The sequence below is a fragment of the Ascochyta rabiei genome, chromosome 22 (assembly GCF_004011695.2).
Source record: "Ascochyta rabiei chromosome 22, complete sequence".
In the NCBI taxonomy this organism is placed as follows: domain Eukaryota; kingdom Fungi; phylum Ascomycota; class Dothideomycetes; order Pleosporales; family Didymellaceae; genus Ascochyta; species Ascochyta rabiei.
Genome location: NC_082426.1, coordinates 508,268 through 526,078, shown reverse-complemented (window position 1 = coordinate 526,078; position 17,811 = coordinate 508,268). Strand labels below are relative to the sequence as shown.

At 54.4% G+C, this 17,811-nt stretch overlaps 8 protein-coding genes across 8 annotated transcripts, besides 17 other annotated features; 5 read left to right on the top strand and 3 right to left on the bottom strand.

The window, feature by feature from the left end:
• Nucleotides 1–140: 140 nt before the first annotated feature.
• On the bottom strand, nt 141–1,754 carry EKO05_0011380 (uncharacterized protein; the record flags this gene model as incomplete). The annotated part of the gene is made up of 2 exons (XM_038944358.1): nt 141–500; nt 558–1,754. The coding sequence occupies 2 exons, from the start codon at nt 1,752–1,754 to the stop codon at nt 141–143; spliced, it is 1,557 nt and encodes a 518-aa protein (XP_038792569.1).
• Nucleotides 1,755–2,282: 528 nt separating this feature from the next.
• Nucleotides 2,283–3,527, bottom strand: EKO05_0011379 (uncharacterized protein; the record flags this gene model as incomplete). Its single annotated transcript, XM_038947545.1, has 1 exon — nt 2,283–3,527. One exon carries the CDS (start codon nt 3,525–3,527, stop codon nt 2,283–2,285), a length of 1,245 nt encoding a protein of 414 aa, XP_038792568.1.
• Nucleotides 2,640–2,669: a tandem repeat.
• Nucleotides 2,698–2,724: a tandem repeat.
• Nucleotides 3,441–3,475: a tandem repeat.
• Nucleotides 3,468–3,511: a tandem repeat.
• Nucleotides 3,528–3,811: 284 nt separating the features above from the next.
• Nucleotides 3,812–3,840: a tandem repeat.
• On the top strand, nt 3,840–6,622 carry EKO05_0011378 (Component of a membrane-bound complex containing the Tor2p kinase; the record flags this gene model as incomplete). Its single annotated transcript, XM_038944370.1, has 2 exons — nt 3,840–3,862; nt 4,045–6,622. 2 exons carry the CDS (start codon nt 3,840–3,842, stop codon nt 6,620–6,622), a joined length of 2,601 nt encoding a protein of 866 aa, XP_038792567.1.
• Nucleotides 3,883–4,022: a tandem repeat.
• Nucleotides 4,270–4,301: a tandem repeat.
• Nucleotides 4,384–4,441: a tandem repeat.
• Nucleotides 4,537–4,598: a tandem repeat.
• A 1,390-nt stretch (nt 6,623–8,012) lies between the features above and the next one.
• On the bottom strand, nt 8,013–9,086 carry EKO05_0011377 (uncharacterized protein; the record flags this gene model as incomplete). Its single annotated transcript, XM_038947544.1, has 1 exon — nt 8,013–9,086. The coding sequence occupies one exon, from the start codon at nt 9,084–9,086 to the stop codon at nt 8,013–8,015; it is 1,074 nt and encodes a 357-aa protein (XP_038792566.1).
• A 309-nt stretch (nt 9,087–9,395) lies between these two features.
• Nucleotides 9,396–10,618, top strand: EKO05_0011376 (Lyso-phosphatidylcholine acyltransferase; the record flags this gene model as incomplete). The annotated part of the gene is made up of 4 exons (XM_038944461.2): nt 9,396–9,528; nt 9,586–9,604; nt 9,663–9,767; nt 9,817–10,618. The coding sequence occupies 4 exons, from the start codon at nt 9,396–9,398 to the stop codon at nt 10,616–10,618; spliced, it is 1,059 nt and encodes a 352-aa protein (XP_038792565.2).
• An 867-nt stretch (nt 10,619–11,485) lies between these two features.
• Nucleotides 11,486–12,016, top strand: EKO05_0011375 (uncharacterized protein; the record flags this gene model as incomplete). The annotated part of the gene is made up of 2 exons (XM_038944378.1): nt 11,486–11,693; nt 11,757–12,016. 2 exons carry the CDS (start codon nt 11,486–11,488, stop codon nt 12,014–12,016), a joined length of 468 nt encoding a protein of 155 aa, XP_038792564.1.
• Nucleotides 12,017–12,906: 890 nt separating this feature from the next.
• Nucleotides 12,907–14,337, top strand: EKO05_0011374 (uncharacterized protein; the record flags this gene model as incomplete). Its single annotated transcript, XM_038944346.1, has 3 exons — nt 12,907–13,077; nt 13,130–14,067; nt 14,118–14,337. 3 exons carry the CDS (start codon nt 12,907–12,909, stop codon nt 14,335–14,337), a joined length of 1,329 nt encoding a protein of 442 aa, XP_038792563.1.
• A 489-nt stretch (nt 14,338–14,826) lies between these two features.
• On the top strand, nt 14,827–16,769 carry EKO05_0011373 (uncharacterized protein; the record flags this gene model as incomplete). The annotated part of the gene is made up of 4 exons (XM_059637980.1): nt 14,827–15,498; nt 15,547–15,723; nt 15,774–15,804; nt 15,856–16,769. The coding sequence occupies 4 exons, from the start codon at nt 14,827–14,829 to the stop codon at nt 16,767–16,769; spliced, it is 1,794 nt and encodes a 597-aa protein (XP_059493963.1).
• A 60-nt stretch (nt 16,770–16,829) lies between these two features.
• Nucleotides 16,830–16,927: a mobile genetic element.
• A 24-nt stretch (nt 16,928–16,951) lies between these two features.
• Nucleotides 16,952–16,978: a tandem repeat.
• Nucleotides 16,961–17,225: a mobile genetic element.
• Nucleotides 17,222–17,475: a dispersed repeat.
• Nucleotides 17,307–17,334: a tandem repeat.
• A 2-nt stretch (nt 17,476–17,477) lies between the features above and the next one.
• Nucleotides 17,478–17,811: part of a dispersed repeat that runs on past the window's edge.
• Nucleotides 17,726–17,758: a tandem repeat.
• Nucleotides 17,798–17,811: part of a repeat region (potential rRNA) that runs on past the window's edge.

Here is a 17,811-nt window from a genome sequence, read left to right as displayed (position 1 = left end):
ACGCGCTTTTGAAATGCCGAAATTGGAATATCCAAGAAGAGGCAACGAGCAAGTCGAGCGCCAATCAAAAGTATGGTCTTGCCATCCTTCTTCGAATCTCCCATGTTGCACTACAAGACTGCCTTCGCATCGTCTCATTTTCACTCCTCCGCACCCTTGCCCTTGCTTCTCAAGATAGACTCCGGCGCATGCTCCTCGTCGTAGGCAATGGCAGTATCCACGCAAGCCTGAGTAGCCTCCCTGGTCCGTCGGAGCACCCTGAACTCCTCGCGGTCTTGCCCATAGCAGATGCCTCCCACCTTCTCGCACTCCTTCACGTGACCCAGGATGATTTGCCATGCCAGGAGCCTATCGTTCTCGGGAATGACCAAGGCACGCGCCGAGAGAACGCGATCGACGAGTACGTTGCGCCAGCGTACGGTTTCGACACTTTCGCAGCCTGTGGCTCTGAGGTCGCGGATGAGCGCCATGGCCATGTCTTGGGTTCTGGAGAGCTCGTCCTGGCAGTCCTGTCAGCTATCTAGAAAAATGAGCCGGGGATTGTGTTCTTGCTTTACCTGTGTGAAATCAGCCTTCTCCAAGCGTGTCAAGAGGTCGACGAGCAGAATGACGCGTGTGTGAGCTCGCCGCCGTGCTGCTTCGTGAAGCTCGAACTTGGGATGTTTCTTGTCGCAGGCTTCGCAGTCGCACGTCAGTCCCCATGCGGATAGCTCCTCACTGCGATCTTGGGCGTCTTTGTAGTACATGTTGTCAGCGAAGGCGGACAGGGTAAGCTCTTCACCTGCGGCGATGTCTCGGGTGACATGTACATTCATAAAACCGCGATTGGCGTCGTAGCTCGCAAAGCAGTTGGGGACACACGAGTGGCGGATCTGTGCTCTCTCGATGAACAAGCCTGTGATCGGTGTGCCCTGTGGAAGATGCGCCCGCTGTTCTTCTGGGAGGTCGGTCATGGAGCAACGATTTGCGTGCCACCGCGCGGCTATACGCCAAACATTCATCGCATGCTCGAGTTTCGGTTTCATCTTGTCCAGAGCTGTTTGCTCTTCGTGCGTCCTGGTCGCTTCTGACTTGAGGAAGATGTTCTGCAAGTCGGAATTGAGCCTATCGACGAGGAAACGAAGATTGTGGAGCTGCTCAGATGCCTCTGGAGCAGCTGGTCTAAGGTTCCATATGCGGGTTCGATCCGATTTGGAAAGGTTGTCATAAGCTGCCATTAGCTCTGCTAGTTGGTCGCCGGGAGCTGGAAGAGTAAACAGCGGGCGCTCGGAAATGATGCGTGTGCCTCGCTCCATCTTTTGAGTAGCAAAAAGACCTTGGTCATGATCGCCTTCGTCGTGCCCAGCGCTGGGCAGATCACGGAGCTCGAAATACGCTACGACCGGTACGTCTACGAAAAGAGCCGCGGAATATGGCATAGTTGTGCGTCCATACTGGGACCGTGGAAGCGGTTCGGTGGCGATCGTGTCTGTATCTGAAGGGGAAGACGGTATGGCACGACTGTTGGTCTCTTCAGGCTCGACCTCACTGGCGCTGGCCGTCTCACTGATAGGTTTTGTGGTAGTCGCGGGCGCATCACCACTTGAGAAGTGCTTGCTCTTGTTTGATCGTCGTCTCTTCTCCCTGTACCTCTTTCTCTTCGCGTTTGTGTGCTGTATTCCTTGCGCGCTCTTGTTCAAAGACAGTCCATCAGGATCGGCTTGAGCAGCTGCTGGCTTCGATGCAGCGGGGACAGTTGAGGGCTTTGGCGGCATAGTGAGAATTGCACGGAGTGAGTCGGTTGCTGGAGTGGGGAAAAGGAGCAAGTAGGGTTGGATGAGAAGACGAAGAGGCCCTGGTGCTTACGAGACACGGCAGACGGGGAAGTGAAGGAGGATGACTTGGGTTTTGTTTGAGAGAGAAAGGTGAGCAAACGGGCGCTGCGCAAGCTAATAAGACTGCTGGGCAGCGAATTGCATTTAGCAAATGCGGTCAGCAAATCCTCTGCTTGTGTCATGGCGGTGTACAATCGCTTGTAGGCTGCATTCCCCATGTACATGGGTGGAGGTAAGGGAACAAGGCGTGTCTGAAGTAAGTCTACATGATCAAAACTGGAGGTGGTTTGAGGAAGATTGCCCTGATGTGTGGAGATGCAGAAACGGGCGGTCATGAAAGCCTGGCGTCACGTGGGATGAGAAAAGAAACCGGTGAGAAGAGGAGGTACTTGTGGCACAAGCCAGCTACCTCGTGTTTGAAAAGGCCAGTGCGTCTCCGTCCAGGGTATCACTTGAATGGCTTGACTTCTACCAGCCGTAGCGGTTACCAGCTTCTCTCTTGTTTCTGTGGCTCGTGGCGAAGTGCTCCTCGAGCGCCTCTTTTTGCGTGCTCGCCACGCTGACCAAGCTGCGCAAGCTGTTCTTGCCCGTACCCGAGATGGACTTGAGGGGGTTGTGTTGCGCTTGTTCACCTTGTTGCCGCAGCTGCTCGTTGTGTGCATATTCGGTGTCCGTGTTGAACTCGACGATCCTGGCGGAGGAGAAGTCAGGTCCGTTCCGGCCCTTTTTCCCAAACAGCTGCCGTCGCTCTGCTTCGGAGAGGTTGAGTTCAGATGCAATGTTAGTGAGCTCGCTAGGCGCGGCTGCGGAGGGTGGTGCGAAGGCGTGTTGTGCTGTGTGGTGTGCTGGCTGTGCGCCGAAAGCTCCGTCGGTGGCTAGTGCATCGTCGTCCTCGTCTTCGTCGTCGTCGAATCCATACATGATCGGCTGGTATGCGCCATTTGTCTTCTGCTCGGAAGGCGCCTCTGCTTCTTGCGAGACACCGAACAACGACGGCTTCGGCTTCGGTGGCGGTCGAGCTTCGACAAGTGGCGATGCTGCAGACTTGCTTTCCCCCGCCGGCGCTGCGGCTGAACGAGGCGCCACGGGCTTCTTTTTCTTGCCTTTGCCCACGGACATGGGTACGAACCTTGGAGCGGCTGGCTTGGGAGCGGGTGCGCCTTGTGCTGTGTCTGGAACGGAGGCAGGCGACGATGGCTTGGGCGACGTCTTCTGCTCTGACCTGGGGGTTGGCAGGTTCAGCATGGCTCGAAAGTCGTCCCGCTTCATCGGCGCCTTCTCGATGACGTTGCCGTTGCCGTCGTGCTCTTCCAGGTCCAGCTTGGGCTCTCTCTTGAAAGCAGGCTCCGCGCCAGTCCGCAGGTTAACACCCGCACCCAGGCCCTTGCCCAGTGCCCTGGTCGCCGGCGTTGCGCCTGCTGCAGCTGGCTTGGCATGGCCTTTCTTGGGCGCGGGCAGCATCGAGTTGAAGCCAGCCAGGCCAGGGCCCGCCCCCGTGCGCGGCTTCTTGGCGGGCGGTGCCTCGGACTCGATGTCGTCTCTGTCGGTGGGTGTGGACGCGGCGCCGGGCAGGCTGAGCTTGATGCGACCGGGGTGGGCGCGGTCGACGACTTTGTGGAAGGATCTGGGCGCGGGCTTGGGCGCAGGCGCGGGCGCAGGCGGAGCATCGCCGTCGGAGTCGGAATCGGAGTCGGAGTATGCGATCAGGTTCATGGCGGCGGTTGGTGTGGGAGGTGGTGGGGGCTTGGGCGAGCGCAGGCGTGTGAAAGAGCGACAACACCGACACCACCGATAACACCGACACCACCGACACCACCGATAACACCGACACCACCGATAACACCGATAACACCACCGACAACACCACCGACAACACCACCGACAACACCACCGACAACACCACCGACAACACCACCGACAACACCACCGACAACACCACCGACAACACCACCGACAACACCACCGACAACACCACCACCACCGCCAACGCCACCACCGACATGACATGACAGGACCGGACAGGCCATGTCCCTCCTCCAGAATGAAGAGTGAGCCAGCCTCCAAGACCCCTCCTACTCCTCCTCCTACTCCACCTCCACCTCCTCCTCCTCCACCTCCACCTCCTCCTCCTCCACCTCCTCCTCCTCCACCTCCTCCTCCTCCACCTCCTCCTCCTCCACCTCCTCCTCCTTCACCTCCTCCTCCCCCGGCCCTGACGCCCGACCCGCAGCTTCGTCCTGTACCAGCTGCGCACCGCCTACCTCGCCTCCATCAAGGACGGCGTGGGCGAGCGCCTGATCAGCGTCAATGCCAGCGTTCTCAACCAGGTCGGCTTCCGCGCCGCCGGATGGGCCCCGAACCCCGCCGACATCAGGCGCACCTACTCGCCGCCCATCCCCACGGCAATCACGTCCGAGTACTTCCAGGCCCCGCGCTCCGCCGCCCTCCACGCCCCCGACGGCTTCGGCGACGACGAGGACGAGGGCGGCATGGTCACGGGCGCCGCCACCAGCAACGACACCCTGGGCCCCACCCTGAACGCGAGGCGCCGCCGTCGCAAGGAGCTGCTCGACGAGGACGACAGCAGCGACCTGAGCGACGAGTCCGACGACGATGACGCCCCCGACCGCCCGGCCAACCAGATCAAGTTCACCAAGATGCCCCTGCGCACCCGCTCTGGCTCCTCGCCCGTCCGCGGCTCTGCACTGCGCAACGAGCTGCCCGACGCCCGCGACACCCTCGACACCCTCGACGCCCTCGACACCCTCGACGCCCTCGACGCCCCGGACCCCGCCGACCAGCCGTCCGTCGTGCTCACCTCGCCCTCGCGCCCGCCCGACTCCCTCCTGCCCCGCGGCTCCCTCGGCGCCGTCGACATGGTCAAGGGCCGCGCCCGCAGAGACACCATCACCAGCAGCGACATGTCCTCGGAGAACGAGTTCGACAACTCGGGCTTCCAGAAACGACGCATCAAGCACGTGCGCAAAGCCGCGAGCTCACACCAGCTGCTGCCCGCCCGCATCCGCCCAGACGACGCCGAGCCAGACGGCCGCCTGGAAGCCCTGCACGAGGGCAACGAGTCGGACAGCTCCCTCAGCTCAGAGTTCTCGGGCTCCGCTGACAGCGGCTCGCTCATGGGCCATGCCCGCCATCCACTCGACTCGTCGCCCTCGGCCGATCTCCGCAACATGCCCGCATTGACCCCCTTCAACAACCAATCTCCAAAGAGGAAGAGAGAGCCGCCCCAGCCGACCCTCCAGGCGCTGCCCCCACCCAGGCCCATTAGCTTCATCCTCCCCGTGAGCGCCCTGACGCAGGCCCTCCAAGCCAAGTCGTCGAAGCCATCCAACCCTCTGCAACGCTTCGCCGTCTGGAACGCTGCCAGCGAGGCTCAGTCGAATCCTCTGTATCTGAAGCTGTACCTGCCCTTTTCTGCAAAGCCGTTGAAGCCAGTGGAGCTTCTCCTGCGCAAGTTCAACGACAAGGGCGAACCCATCACCGTAGCCGAGGCGATTGGCTATGCACTGCATCGTTATCAGGAAGAGAAAATGGAGCCGCCTCTGGCGCCCGACAAATGCAACGTCAATGGCTGGGTCATGCGCATGTGGGACGACGATGAAGTCGACGACGAGTTCCCGCCCTTGACCAGGAACAAGCCGCTGAAGGACTTCGCCTCCAACAATGCTCGTGGCATGCGTCCCCGCGCGCGAGACAAGCCTTGGGATGAGTTTGCTTTGGTCGAGGCTTCACAGCGAGAGATGGCCGAGAACGACAAGGTGACGCCCATCTACAGCGAGGAAGCAGCTGCCGCAGTCACCACTTCGCACAAGGACACCTCGGAAGACAAGGAAGAGCCGGAGCCCGAACAAACCGCAAAGCCGATGCCCAGCCGTGCCAAAAGCTTTCGCAATCCCATCACAGGACCTTCTTTTGCGCCCAAAGCAACCCGCAAAGATACGAGCACTCTCGCAGATGCCCCGACAACCTCGTCATCCCACGCTGCAAGCCGTATCGGTGCGCCCAAAACGGTCAACGTGCACTTTACTGACGAAAACTTCAATACAAAGCATATACCGGTACCCTGTACAACGGACACGTATATCGACGAGATCTTCGACAAAGTGTGTCACGATCTACACCTGGACAAGGCTCTGTATTTGCTCAAAGTCAGCCAATCCACCACAGTCGCACCCTTGGACCGTACAGTCGAGGCGCTGGGCAAGCATGCAGATGTTGATCTGCTGCGCAGGCGCTTTGTGGCAGATGGCATCATGGGTCTCTCTGGTAGCCCCGGGTCCTCTTCTCCCAACGCACCGCTGATCATCAGCACGGGTGGTGCTCCAAAGAAAACCAAAAAGGGCGATAGAGTGCACGCTGCTGTCTCAGGACACCAGCTCATCCATCCTCTAGCAAGGCATGCCGACGCCTCCGCTCTCGCACTGACGTCAACGGGCTACTACCGCCGCTACGCCGTGCTTCGTAAGCAACCCATGTCATTTGCATCGTCAACATCTCGCATCATCGCGCTTGACAACGAATACATTCACATTATGCCTGGCGAGTCCGGACGACGTGCCGGAGCCGTGGGTGGGGTTATCGAAGGGCAAGGCAAAACCACAACGGTACACTTCAGCAGCGTAGTGGGTACCAAGGTCAGCAAGAAGCACCCAAAGACGGTCAGGCTGCTGGTGTACAGAGAGAAGGAAACGAAGCGGTACGACTTTGAGGCAGCGAGCGTGGATGAGGCTGCAGACATTGTCAAAGAAATCAGAAAGGGAGTCGAACGATTCCAGGAGGGTATAGTATAGAGTACTTGCCCCGAAGAGCTGTCCCATTTGGTGCCGTTATGGCCGGACTTGACATGATGGAGCGAACGGGTGAAGGAGTGATGTCGATACCTGCTCCAGCTGCAACGTTCAGATAGCATGCCACACTCCACGAGCTAGTCGAGATTCCTCTCGTCAAGCGGAAGACGCCGGTTGATGCACGTGCTTTTGCGAGTACTGCCATGCTTTTGCAAGTACAGCCAAGCTTGTGCTGGGCACAATGGCTAAGACGAAGCTTCGTCTCATGCTGACTGCTGACTGAGGCAGCGGAACTCTCCTTGATAGCAAGCGGGCATCATACGGACGGCTGGGGATGGCTGATCGTCGGGTTTGATTGGCTGTTTGAAAAACATGGAGGTTTGAGCAACTGCTGCGTCCCTAAGATCACTGAGAAGTATCTCGTGTGGATGCCTCCATTTGACCTATTCGAACACGTATGATGGACCATAGATGAACGCGGAACATCGCTGAAACCCAGGTCACTCGTATCGCGTTTCTTACTGCATGGTCTCTCAGCTAATTTTCTTCCGGCCTGCCGACCTTCAATCGCGAGAGCAGCAACTAAATTTCCTCAAACTCGGCATCTCAGCACAAACGACAGGCAAACTTAGAGACGTGATAGCTGCGTGTAGCTACTTACCTAGTGACGCTGCACCACTCAAAACTGCGAGCGAGTACTGATTGCTGTTTCTTAATCTTGCTACTGTGAGCCTTCGGGCGAAGCGACACAACCGCTAGAGCAACGTGAGGTAGGACCAGACAGAAGAAGCTATGAGTGACAAGCGAGATACAGGACTTGGAATGCAAACGCCTTTCCTCCGGTGAAGAACATGTGGATCTAGAAATGTATGGACACCCTGTCGCCCGAGCGATTACGCGTTACACAAGAGCAACGGAGGGCAGACATCCGCTACAACGTCACCCCACTTTAACGGAGTCATTCACAACATGACGCATTTGGAGCAGGACGATTTCCGCAGATTGCAGGCTTTTTACAGTCCGAAATTCATTGCTTTGTACTGCAGATCCCCCTACTTGAAAGACGTTGCTTAATAAGACACTGGATCCTGACTGCCTCGCTCTTCAACTCCACCTCAACCGAATGCTCCAACTAAGGTTGAACTGAGTCTTGCCAGGAGTAAAAATGATTTGCTGAGTCGGCCTTTCCATCACACTGGCTGAATACCGCCTTCACCAATCACAGTCTCTCCCTACTCATTCTTTACTGTTGGCCTGTCGGATTGCTTGAATACTCGGCCAGCTGACGGTCTATACACTGACACCTAATAGATAAGGTCGGGGGTTGGTGACAGATAGACAAGTCAGGTATCTCGCGGTGTCTGTCGATTCAACAGCAGTCTTCGCTTTGTGTTCAGACTTGAAATGCAACACCTTCCCTCTTAACCAGACTTTTGCCCCCACTCGCGTACCCCGTCCCCTCACTTCTAATCTCCACCAATCCAGGCTTTGGCCCCTTCTCCTTTTCCTTTTTTTTCTTCTTACTTTGTTTTTCAGTCGTGTCCGGCACCGTCGTAAGGTCCGCATCACATACATAGCAATGTGTGGTCTCGGGATCTGGCCCATCCTCGTGTGCATCCCTATGATGTCGATGCTCTGGCCTCAAGAATTTTTGAACGCATGGTTTACATAGAACATGCCCGCACGGTATTGCAAGCACAGCTTTTGTGCTGTTCGACAGCGCTTTTTGACAGCTGGCACACGTGCGCAAAGTCTTCCCGGTCTCTGACGACTTCTCCTCGTGGAAATGGACGCTCGTCAGAGTCTTGAGCGAGAGACCATGTGGATATTCTGGATCGCTTGAAGGGCAAGTAGGGTTCTGCTTCGCCTTGCTGATGCCCTTGTGGTGAGTCTCCGGTGTCTCTCCTGGGACCCAAAAACTTGGTAGTGAGCCTTTCGCTGCTTTGCGTTCGTCTTCAAGAGTCCGCTTAGCTTTCGTCCGCTCTTCGGTTGCAATACGCTTCAATTTTTCTTCATCCATCTCGAACTTGCGCTTCGTGCCCTTGCTCCCCGTAGTCTCACTCTGCTCCACCAAAATTTTCCCACCTTCTCGGCCAATCACCTTCGATCCTGCGCCAACCTTGACCTCAAGGCCCATCTGCACAGCCTCGAACTCTTGCACTGCACGTAGCCGCGCTTGCTCGTCTTCTCGTTCTTGCTGGTCCACCTCTTCCAGTTTCTGCTGCTCAGCAAGTTTCTCGAGTCGCTTCATTTCCTTTCTCTGGGCCAGAAGGTTCGTCATGGCACACTCCCTGCAGAACAAATCGCCTGCTGGACAGCACACAGGGTCCACGGCGGGGAGAAGGCATAATTGGCATGAACCAAACGGAAGGAAGGAGTCGCGTGTTAGACGTGTTGCCTGGGAGCCCCATCGATCTTTCAGAGCATTGCGCTCATGGGCTGTGAAAACGGACCTGGGCGGCGGCATGGTAATATGGTTTGATGGTGTAACAAATCACGGGTGAAGTCGCAAAGTCAGAGCCAGTCGTGAGAAAGGGAGCGCCACACGTGGCTGCACCGAGCGCACCGTGAACCCTGATCCCTGCTCAAATCTCCAGGTGCTGTGACGTGCCGCGGGCCAGGATTCCGCAGGACAAGCGATCTTGGAATCCGTCGCCCGTCCCGAGTTGTTGCTGCATGTCTGTCTTTATCTAAACAACGAGCAATGCAACCAGAGGAGCGGCCTCAGGTTCCTGAGGCTCCCAGCGCGCCATGGCGGGCGGCGTCCATGCTCACCATGGGCGCTGTAGGCCTGTTGTGCAAGAGTTTCTTGGGCCTGAACAGCATAGAGACGCACGGCATGGAACGCTTCTTGAGGCTGTTGGATGAGAGAAAAGAGCCAAGAGAGAGGAAGAGAGGGTTGATCACTGGTACGTGGTACTAGAAGTCTGCATGGGAGAGTACTCTGAGGGCTGATCGGATTACAGTATCGAACCACATCTCGGTGTACGTACAGGGGCGCGACCCTAAGACTCGACGACTACTGACGAAAGGCGCGCTGCAGAATGGATGACCCGATACTATGGGGAATATTGCCCTTGAGCTACATGTTCAACCCAGACAACTTGCGCTGGGGACTGGCAAGCTACGATCTATGCTTCACGAACAAGTACGGTTTACACTACCCATGTGCGTTGCCACAGCTGACAGGACCTCAGAGGACTGTCTACTTTCTTCACATTTGGCCAGACTCTACCCACCCACCGCAGCGCTCACTCGCAACACGGTGGCCTCTTCCAACCCACCATGACGCAAGCAATCCGTCTCCTCTCGCGCGGCCCCTTCTTCTGCGCCAACGATGCTCCTGAGAAGCCTACTACGTCGCTCAAGAGTACCGAACTGATTGATCCCTTCACTGGCGGGCATCTCACGTTCTCCACCAACGGCATCGACACATTTCCTGCACCCTCACAATACACCCGCAGGCGGCACGCATGGGTCCACATCTTCCCCGAAGGCATGATACACCAGTCGGAGCAGAGGATTATGCGCTACTTCAAATGGGGCGTGTCGCGCCTGGTCTTGGAGAGTGATCCCATGCCTGACATTGTACCCATCTTCATCGAGGGCTTTGACGACATCATGAGCGAGGAGCGCACGTTTCCTCGCTTCATACCTCGGGCGTTCAAGAACGTTCGAGTGACGTTTGGAGAGAAGCTGAATGCCGAAGCGATGTTTGGGGACTTGCGTGCTCGGTGGAAGCGACTGTGTGCAAACGAGGAGCAGAAGAGCGGGAGTTTGAAGGTTGGTGTCTTGAACGATGCGCTGAAGTACTCGGATGAGGCTGTTCAGATACGGATAGAATGCACAGATCGCATTCGAAAGGCTGTGCTTGATGTCAGGCGGCAGCGCGGGTATTCGGATGAAGATCCCAAGAATAATCTCGCGAGCACGTGGCTTAGAGAAGGACCCAACAGAGAGGGCCGTCAAGAGGATGGCAGTGTTACGAGGGAAGAATGAAGTCTTGGAGCCTTGTGTATGATATAACTGTACATAATCTATAAGGGTCTTGACCTGTGACGGCAGGACGGGTACTGGGAGAGAAGAGCCATGTAGAGGTGTTTACCAGTGCAGAAAGGCTAGAGCCAACAGAATGATACCAGTACAGAAAGGCTGGAGCCAATAGCGTGACTGGACTGGATGAAGCGGCGCGCAGCGTGTCAGATTAGATCAAGTTATGACCGTCAGCGACTGCCTGTGTCCTTCTGCAAAGATCAACCACGACAGCAGGGCGGGTTTCAGCAATGCGGAGAGGGCAACGAGGCAAAGATGCTGCGATGTTGTTGTTGTTGTGCATCGCAGCCGTCTCTGGGTTGCTCGTGTCGTCATCCACGGCTGCGAACGCGCAGCTGGTGAGAGGAAGACCCGGCGCGGCAAGCCAGTGCTGGTGTTTTTGGTTGCAAAGGCTTGGCAGGTGAACAGCACTGCATTGCCCCGCTCCCTGTCTCACCGCCTGCCCAAAAGGCGAGGGGATGAACACCAGCACATGCATCACGTGCATTGCCGTGCATGAACCAGACAGACGCGCCGCTTTGAGCTCGGATCGCACTGCAGCAGCAGCGGCCGCGCGCAGCTGTTAAATACCTCCCGGGCCAATGGACTCGTGCACCCCCACAGCCGCCCGATTTGTTTTCCCACCACTCCGCCGCCGACACAGAGCCCACAGCCCCCCCCAGCACCCAGGGCTGCAGAGGATCACGTTCGCACGCCATCTCCCAGGACCCCCAGGACCCCCAGGACCCCCACCCCTGTCCACTCCTTCACGGCAGCCCGTCCGTACCGTTGTTCCCTCCGTACCTGCCTCGCGGCGTGCGCAGAGGAGAAAGCATGCAGGATGCCGACTACACGCCACACGCGTCGGTCGTGATGCCCCAAATGCCCATACCTGAGACCGGTCCCAGCGGGGGCTCCATGCTCCCGCCCAACGCCGACAGCATCGTCATCAAGAACCATTTCCCCGTTGCCCGCATCAAGCGCATCATGCAGGCCGACGACGATGTCGGCAAAGTTGCGCAGGTCACCCCGGTAGTCGTATGTATGTTGCGCCTTCACCACCTTTCCCTCCAGCCAGGCCACAGACACTGATGTTCCACCGCAGCAAAGGCACTTGAGCTCTTCATGATCTCCCTCGTCACCAAAGCCGCCGCCGAAGCCAAGCAACGCAACTCGAAACGCGTCGGCGCCGTCCACCTCAAGCAAGCCATCGTCAGGAACGAGCAGTTTGACTTCCTCAACGACATCGTGTCCAAGGTCGCCGATGCGCCTGAGAAGAACGAGTCTGATGCCATGGACGAAGGCAAGAAGAAGAAGGCGCCACGTGGGAGAAGAAAGAAGGCTGATGACGACGACGACTTTTGAGCTGCCAGTTGGATGGGAAATCGCATAAAATCTTCCGAGGCGCGCTCCATCGGTCTTGTCCTGGCAAACTCCGCTGGGCTCTGCGTGCGAGCGACTCGATCAAGCCTGACATCGACATCTTGTCTGCACTCGTCAGATCACTTGTCGCATCTTAGCTGCCCTCTTCGTCCATCCAATCGTCACACGACGCTGTGTAGGGAACAACATCTTAATCTTGGACCATGTGCGCCTCATGTGCAGGCCGGTTCGCGATGATGGACTCAGTATGCGCTCTGTACCACAGCAGTCGACTGCTAGTCTTGCGCACCGCTACAGTGCGGCGCCGCAATGAAACGGCCCCGATCACTGGGTCCATCGTTATCAGTCTGGCTTTGTGGTAACGATTCAAATGAAATTCAATCATGAAGCTTGCGTTACTTGTCTCTATGTCTGGATTGGGACTTGACGATCCTGTGCAACACACAATCAAGTCACCGACATGATGACATCTTCCCGGAATTCGTGTTCTATAGGCCGCTGGCGAGCTAAGGACTCTTACCTGCCTTCCATGCCTCAATGCGATGTCCGGAAGTTGATCCGTGTGTCAATGATCGCGGCTAAGCCGAACTGTAGCCGAATTGAGGGTGCGGCCTCTCGACGCTGTTGCCGAGCAGTACTTGACCCGGTGTGATTTAACCGTACTTCCCCATTCATCCCCGCAATCCTGGCGACACTCAGGCACAAGTCGTAAGATTGTCCACCTTCAACCAGGATCCCTGCTAAGGATCAAATTGCATCACCAATCTCAATATGAGCGTCCCTTCTCTCCGCGATGTCGCCCCTGGACCTTATATAATAGCTTTCTCTCCCCTCGAGCAATCAACACACCTTAAGCAAAACTGCAGGCCAACATGCTGCTTTCAAGTTTGTTTACTGTGTTGACTGGGACTGCAACGCTCGTTCTCTGCCAGGCTACGAACAAAACTGCCATCCGCCCGAACCCTCCACATGGACATTGGGTGGATGCGTGGGCTAGTATGCCGCAGCTCACAGAGCCTGCTAACCTGCCTCCTGCACCCTTCGTAAGAAAGCCTTTGTCCTCTTTCGAATGTCGGCCTCTGACTGACGTGACAGAATCAAACTGGTGCGATTTTCGTCAATTCCACTATTCGGCAGACTTTATACATGACTACGGACGCTTCGCAGATACGCATCAAATTATCGAATGTTTTTGGAGGCTCCAATCTACCTGTCACGGCAGTCACGATTGCTTTGCCAGCCAACAACACAGCTGGTATCCATCAAATCCAGGCCAAGACGCTCCAGAAAGTCACATTCTCAGGCAAAGATTCCATCAGCATCCCTAACGGTGCACTGGCTGCCTCTGACCCCCTCGACTTCCCTGTCAAAGCCCAGCAAGTCATCACTGTAACCGTTTACCTCGCCACAGGGCAGACGACAAACTCCATCACCAGCCACCCTGGAAGCAGGACGACCAGCTGGTGGCAATTCGGCAACGCCGTTGGCGCAGGAGCACTCGATATCACAGACCCGACTACCCAGTCTGCAGCGCACTGGTATTTTCTATCCAGCGTTGAGGCTTGGGTGCCGAAAGGCACAGGCAGTCTGCTCATCGTGGGTGACTCCATCACCGATGGCCGTGGCTCAGAAACAAACAAAAACAACCGCTGGCCAGATCTTCTTCTCGCTCGCCTTCAGAAAACTTTGGCTACCAAACACATATCCATTGGCAACCTTGCTGCTGGCGGCAATCGCATTCTAGCTGACGGTCTGGGTCCGAATGCTTTGGGACGCATTGATCGTGACGTGCTTGCTCACCCAGGTGTAAAGTACGCAATGATCTTCGAAGGCGTGAACGACCTCGGTGGCGCTGCAGCCACTGCTGATGCTCAGAGCGCAGTGTACGATTCGCTGGTTCAAGCTTACAAGCAGATGGCAGCCTTGATTCATGCGCACGGTATCCCGGTGTTTGCCGCTACCATCACTCCATTCTCTGCCCCAAGCAACTTCACTGGACAGCCGTACTCGAGTCCTGTCCGAGAAGCCACAAGGTTAGCTGCATCGTCCTTGTGAACATGCTGGTTGCTAATGAGGATTATAGGCAGAAGATCAACGACTTCATTCGCAATTCGGGGACATTTGACGCCGTCGCCGATTTCGACAAGTTTCTTGCAGACCCTAACATTCCAAGTCAGCTTGCTGCTCAATACGACTCTGGTGATTACTTGCACCCTGGAGTTCCAGGATATCAGCACCTGGCAGATGAGTTCCCTGTGAAGATATTCGGAGAGTGGGAAGGAGGTGTCAGTGGGTTTGCGTAGATGGAAAGTGAGAGCCTGATAAGACCATACATATGTAGAACGTTTTCATCAAGAATCGTCTGGGTTTACCTATCGGCAACGAAAAAGTACCGAGACGTTCATCTTTCCGGGGACGTGGAACGGATATAACAGCTTTTCCGCTCCTGCTAACTTCGAATGAAGCTAGTGTTGCAGGACTACGTCACATTGAGCTACGATCAACCTTGCGCAATGGCGACGGCGCCGAAGTGTTCCAGAACATAAGGACTGTGACAGCTGCACCCTTTAGGAGATCCTTGCCTGTACTATTAGCTCCAGAACGACGCCATCTTCTTTCACTGTGGCAATCACTTCACACACCACAACTAGTGAAGTAACACAGCAAAAACAAAAACCTAAAGAATCACTACCAAGACACGTCAAGGGTTGCGAATGCTGCAGCGGCAGTAAAATTGTGTCTCCTAAACAACACAACCGCCTGCGAGCCATCAGAGCTGTTGCACCACCGTGATGTCCAATCCTTTGGGCACAAACGCAGCAGCCCCACGTGAGTCGTCGCCATCAGCGCTGGAAGAGACAATCGAGCCAGAACGCAAGCCAAGAACACGAAAGAGAAGCAGTTCGAGCTCAAACTCATCTGACTCAGAGCTCGATGATCAAGAGAAAGATCAAGATGGCCATCGACCATCGGGTAGGGAAATCAGGAAGAGTAATTCCAGAACACGCAGTCAAGTCAGCCATTCCTTACCGATCCAACAACCTATTGCGACAACCACAGGCATAGGCACGCCTATCTCGACGTCGCTATCACGACGAGACACAACGCTTTCGAGATTAAGGACACGCACGAGTACTGCGCCCTTCACGCACCCGCTTGCACACCAGCAGACAGCCGCGGATGTCCTCGTCGACTTTGAGGGAGCTGATGACCCATATCGACCCATGAATTGGCCGACCAAGAAGAAGATACTCACTACCATGATGTATGGTCTGACAACCATGACCGCAACATGGGCGTCGTCTGCCTACAGTGCCGGGACACGGCAGGTTGCTGCAGAATTCGATGTTGGTGACCAAGTCGCTGTGTTGGGCACCACACTCTTCTTGTTCGGATTTGGTACGGGACCGTTGTTGTGGGCTCCTTTGTCGGAGGTGTTTGGAAGAAAAACAGCTGTCTTGACGGTATGTTAATTAGATGACTGAAGTAGCGTGTTTACTAACACGGAACAGCCGATGTTCGTAGCTGTGTGCTTCAGCTTTGGAAGTGCGACGGCAAAAGACTTCCAAACGTTAATGCTCACCCGCTTTTTTGGTGCTTTCTTCGCGAGTGCGCCAGTCACCAATACGGGTGGTGTGCTGGGGGATCTTTTCAGTCCAGATTGGCGAGCGTTGGCTCTGGCTGGCTATGCAAGTACCCCACCCAGCTACGATATATTCTTCTGTTAACGACTGCACAGGCCTTGGCAGTGGTTGGTGGACCATGTTTAGGTAGATATCTGTTGTCCGCATAGGAACAACGTCCATTAACGCCTATCGCAGGACCCATCGTATCCGCAGCATTTGTCGCCGATCCCTCTCTAGGCTGGCGCTGGACAGAATACTTAACTGGCATCATTCAGGGTGCGATACTTATAGTCGACGTGATCTTTGTCGACGAATGCTATCCGCCTAAGCTCCTCGTTTACAAAGCACGCCGTTTGCGTCACACGACTGGAAATTGGGCGCTCCATGCCCAATTTGAAGAGTGGGATGTCAGTTTTGTTCAACTCTGTCGCAAGTTCTTGGTTCGTCCCGTGCAGCTGCTCATGACACCTATCTGTTTCCTTATCGCGATTTACGCCAGCTTCTGTTACGGAGTGTTGTATATGCAGCTTGGTGGTATTCCTATTATCTTCGCTGAGATGCGAGGGTGGTCTGCTGTGTCTTCCACGTTGCCATTTTTGGGCATTTTCCTGGGTGCTTGTCTAGGTTGCGGGATCAACTCCTACAACCAGGTGCTGTACAATAGGGTGTATCATGCAGCTGGAGACCGCGCAGTACCAGAAGCACGCCTCCCTCCTATGATGCTTGGATCTATACTGTTTGCTTCTGGACAGTTCGTCACGGGCTGGACTGCAGACCCAGAGTTCCCGTGGATTGCACCTGTCATTGGCCTCGTCATGTTGGGTACGGGCTTCTTCACTATCTTCCAAGCGGCGCTGAATTACCTGGTGGATACGTTTACGGAGTATGCTGCATCGGCTATTGCAGCGAATACATTTCTTCGAAGTTCTTTTGCTGGCGCATTCCCCCTAGTAGTATCGCCGTTGTATCACAACATTGGGGTCGGCCCAGCAAGTAGCATCACAGGTGGATTTGCGGCTCTTCTGATTCCAGTTCCGTTTGTGTTCTACGTGTATGGCAAGCAGATTAGACGCAGGTCTAAGTGGTCAAGAAAGAGCGTGTTTGACTAAGTGAAAAGCTATGTAAAGACAAAGTCAATTTAAAGGTTAATAGCTAAATATCAATAACACCGTACTCCACAAGCATGCCGCTCCCCAAAGCAGTCTGCTTACTTTTACTAAGACTACACTAAACTTCTTACTACCTATAATGCCTTAACATAACAATAAGAAAATACTCATAAAAAAAGCAGATTAATTATTTAATTAATTAATTAGTTGGTTTTATATCCTATGTAAGTTTAAGACTATATAAGACGAGAGCACTTAGGCTACTCTAGTAGTTAAAGGGTATAGTTTGTTTAAGGGGATAGTATATATAAGATTGCAGTCCTATAGTAAAAATCTATACTCTTTATAGTAAATAAAGAAGATTATATATCTGTTGTTTGTTATAGGTATACTTACGTATTCCTACCTTAGTCTCTAAAATATAAGCTAGAGTAGCTGTAATTCCTTAGTTTGTGTTAGAACTTCTGCTAAAGTAAGATAGTAACCTACTAGTATGTGTTACAACCTACTAGTAGATTCCATTAACCTTAGTAGAACCTTTCTTTACTTACCTTTACTTTTACTTATAGAGAGTATAGGCCTTACTACTATAAGTAGGTCTCTCTCTCTGCCCTCTTATAGCTCGCTGTCTGCTATTTTAATTACTCCTCTTTTAAATCTATTAGTTTACTAGATCGCTACTTTTATGCTTATGAAATCTGCCTTATAAAGAAGGTAGAGAGAGAGACCTACTTATAGTAGTAAGGCCTGTGCTCTCTATAAGTAAAAGTAAAGGTAAGTAAAGAAAGATTCTACTAAGGTTAATAGAATCTACTAGTAGGTTATAACATATACTAGTAGGTTACTATCTTACCTTAGTAGAAGTCCTAACACGTGCCTCTTCTTATAAATAGTAAAGTCTCTTAAGCTAAAGTCTGTGTATAGGTGTCTATAAGAGCCTAATACTAATAGATTTTAAGTAAGAGTAAAAGAAAAATAAAGAAAAAGAAGATATAGAAACTGCCTATAATAACCTTATAGTAATTAGAGTAGAATTAAGGTA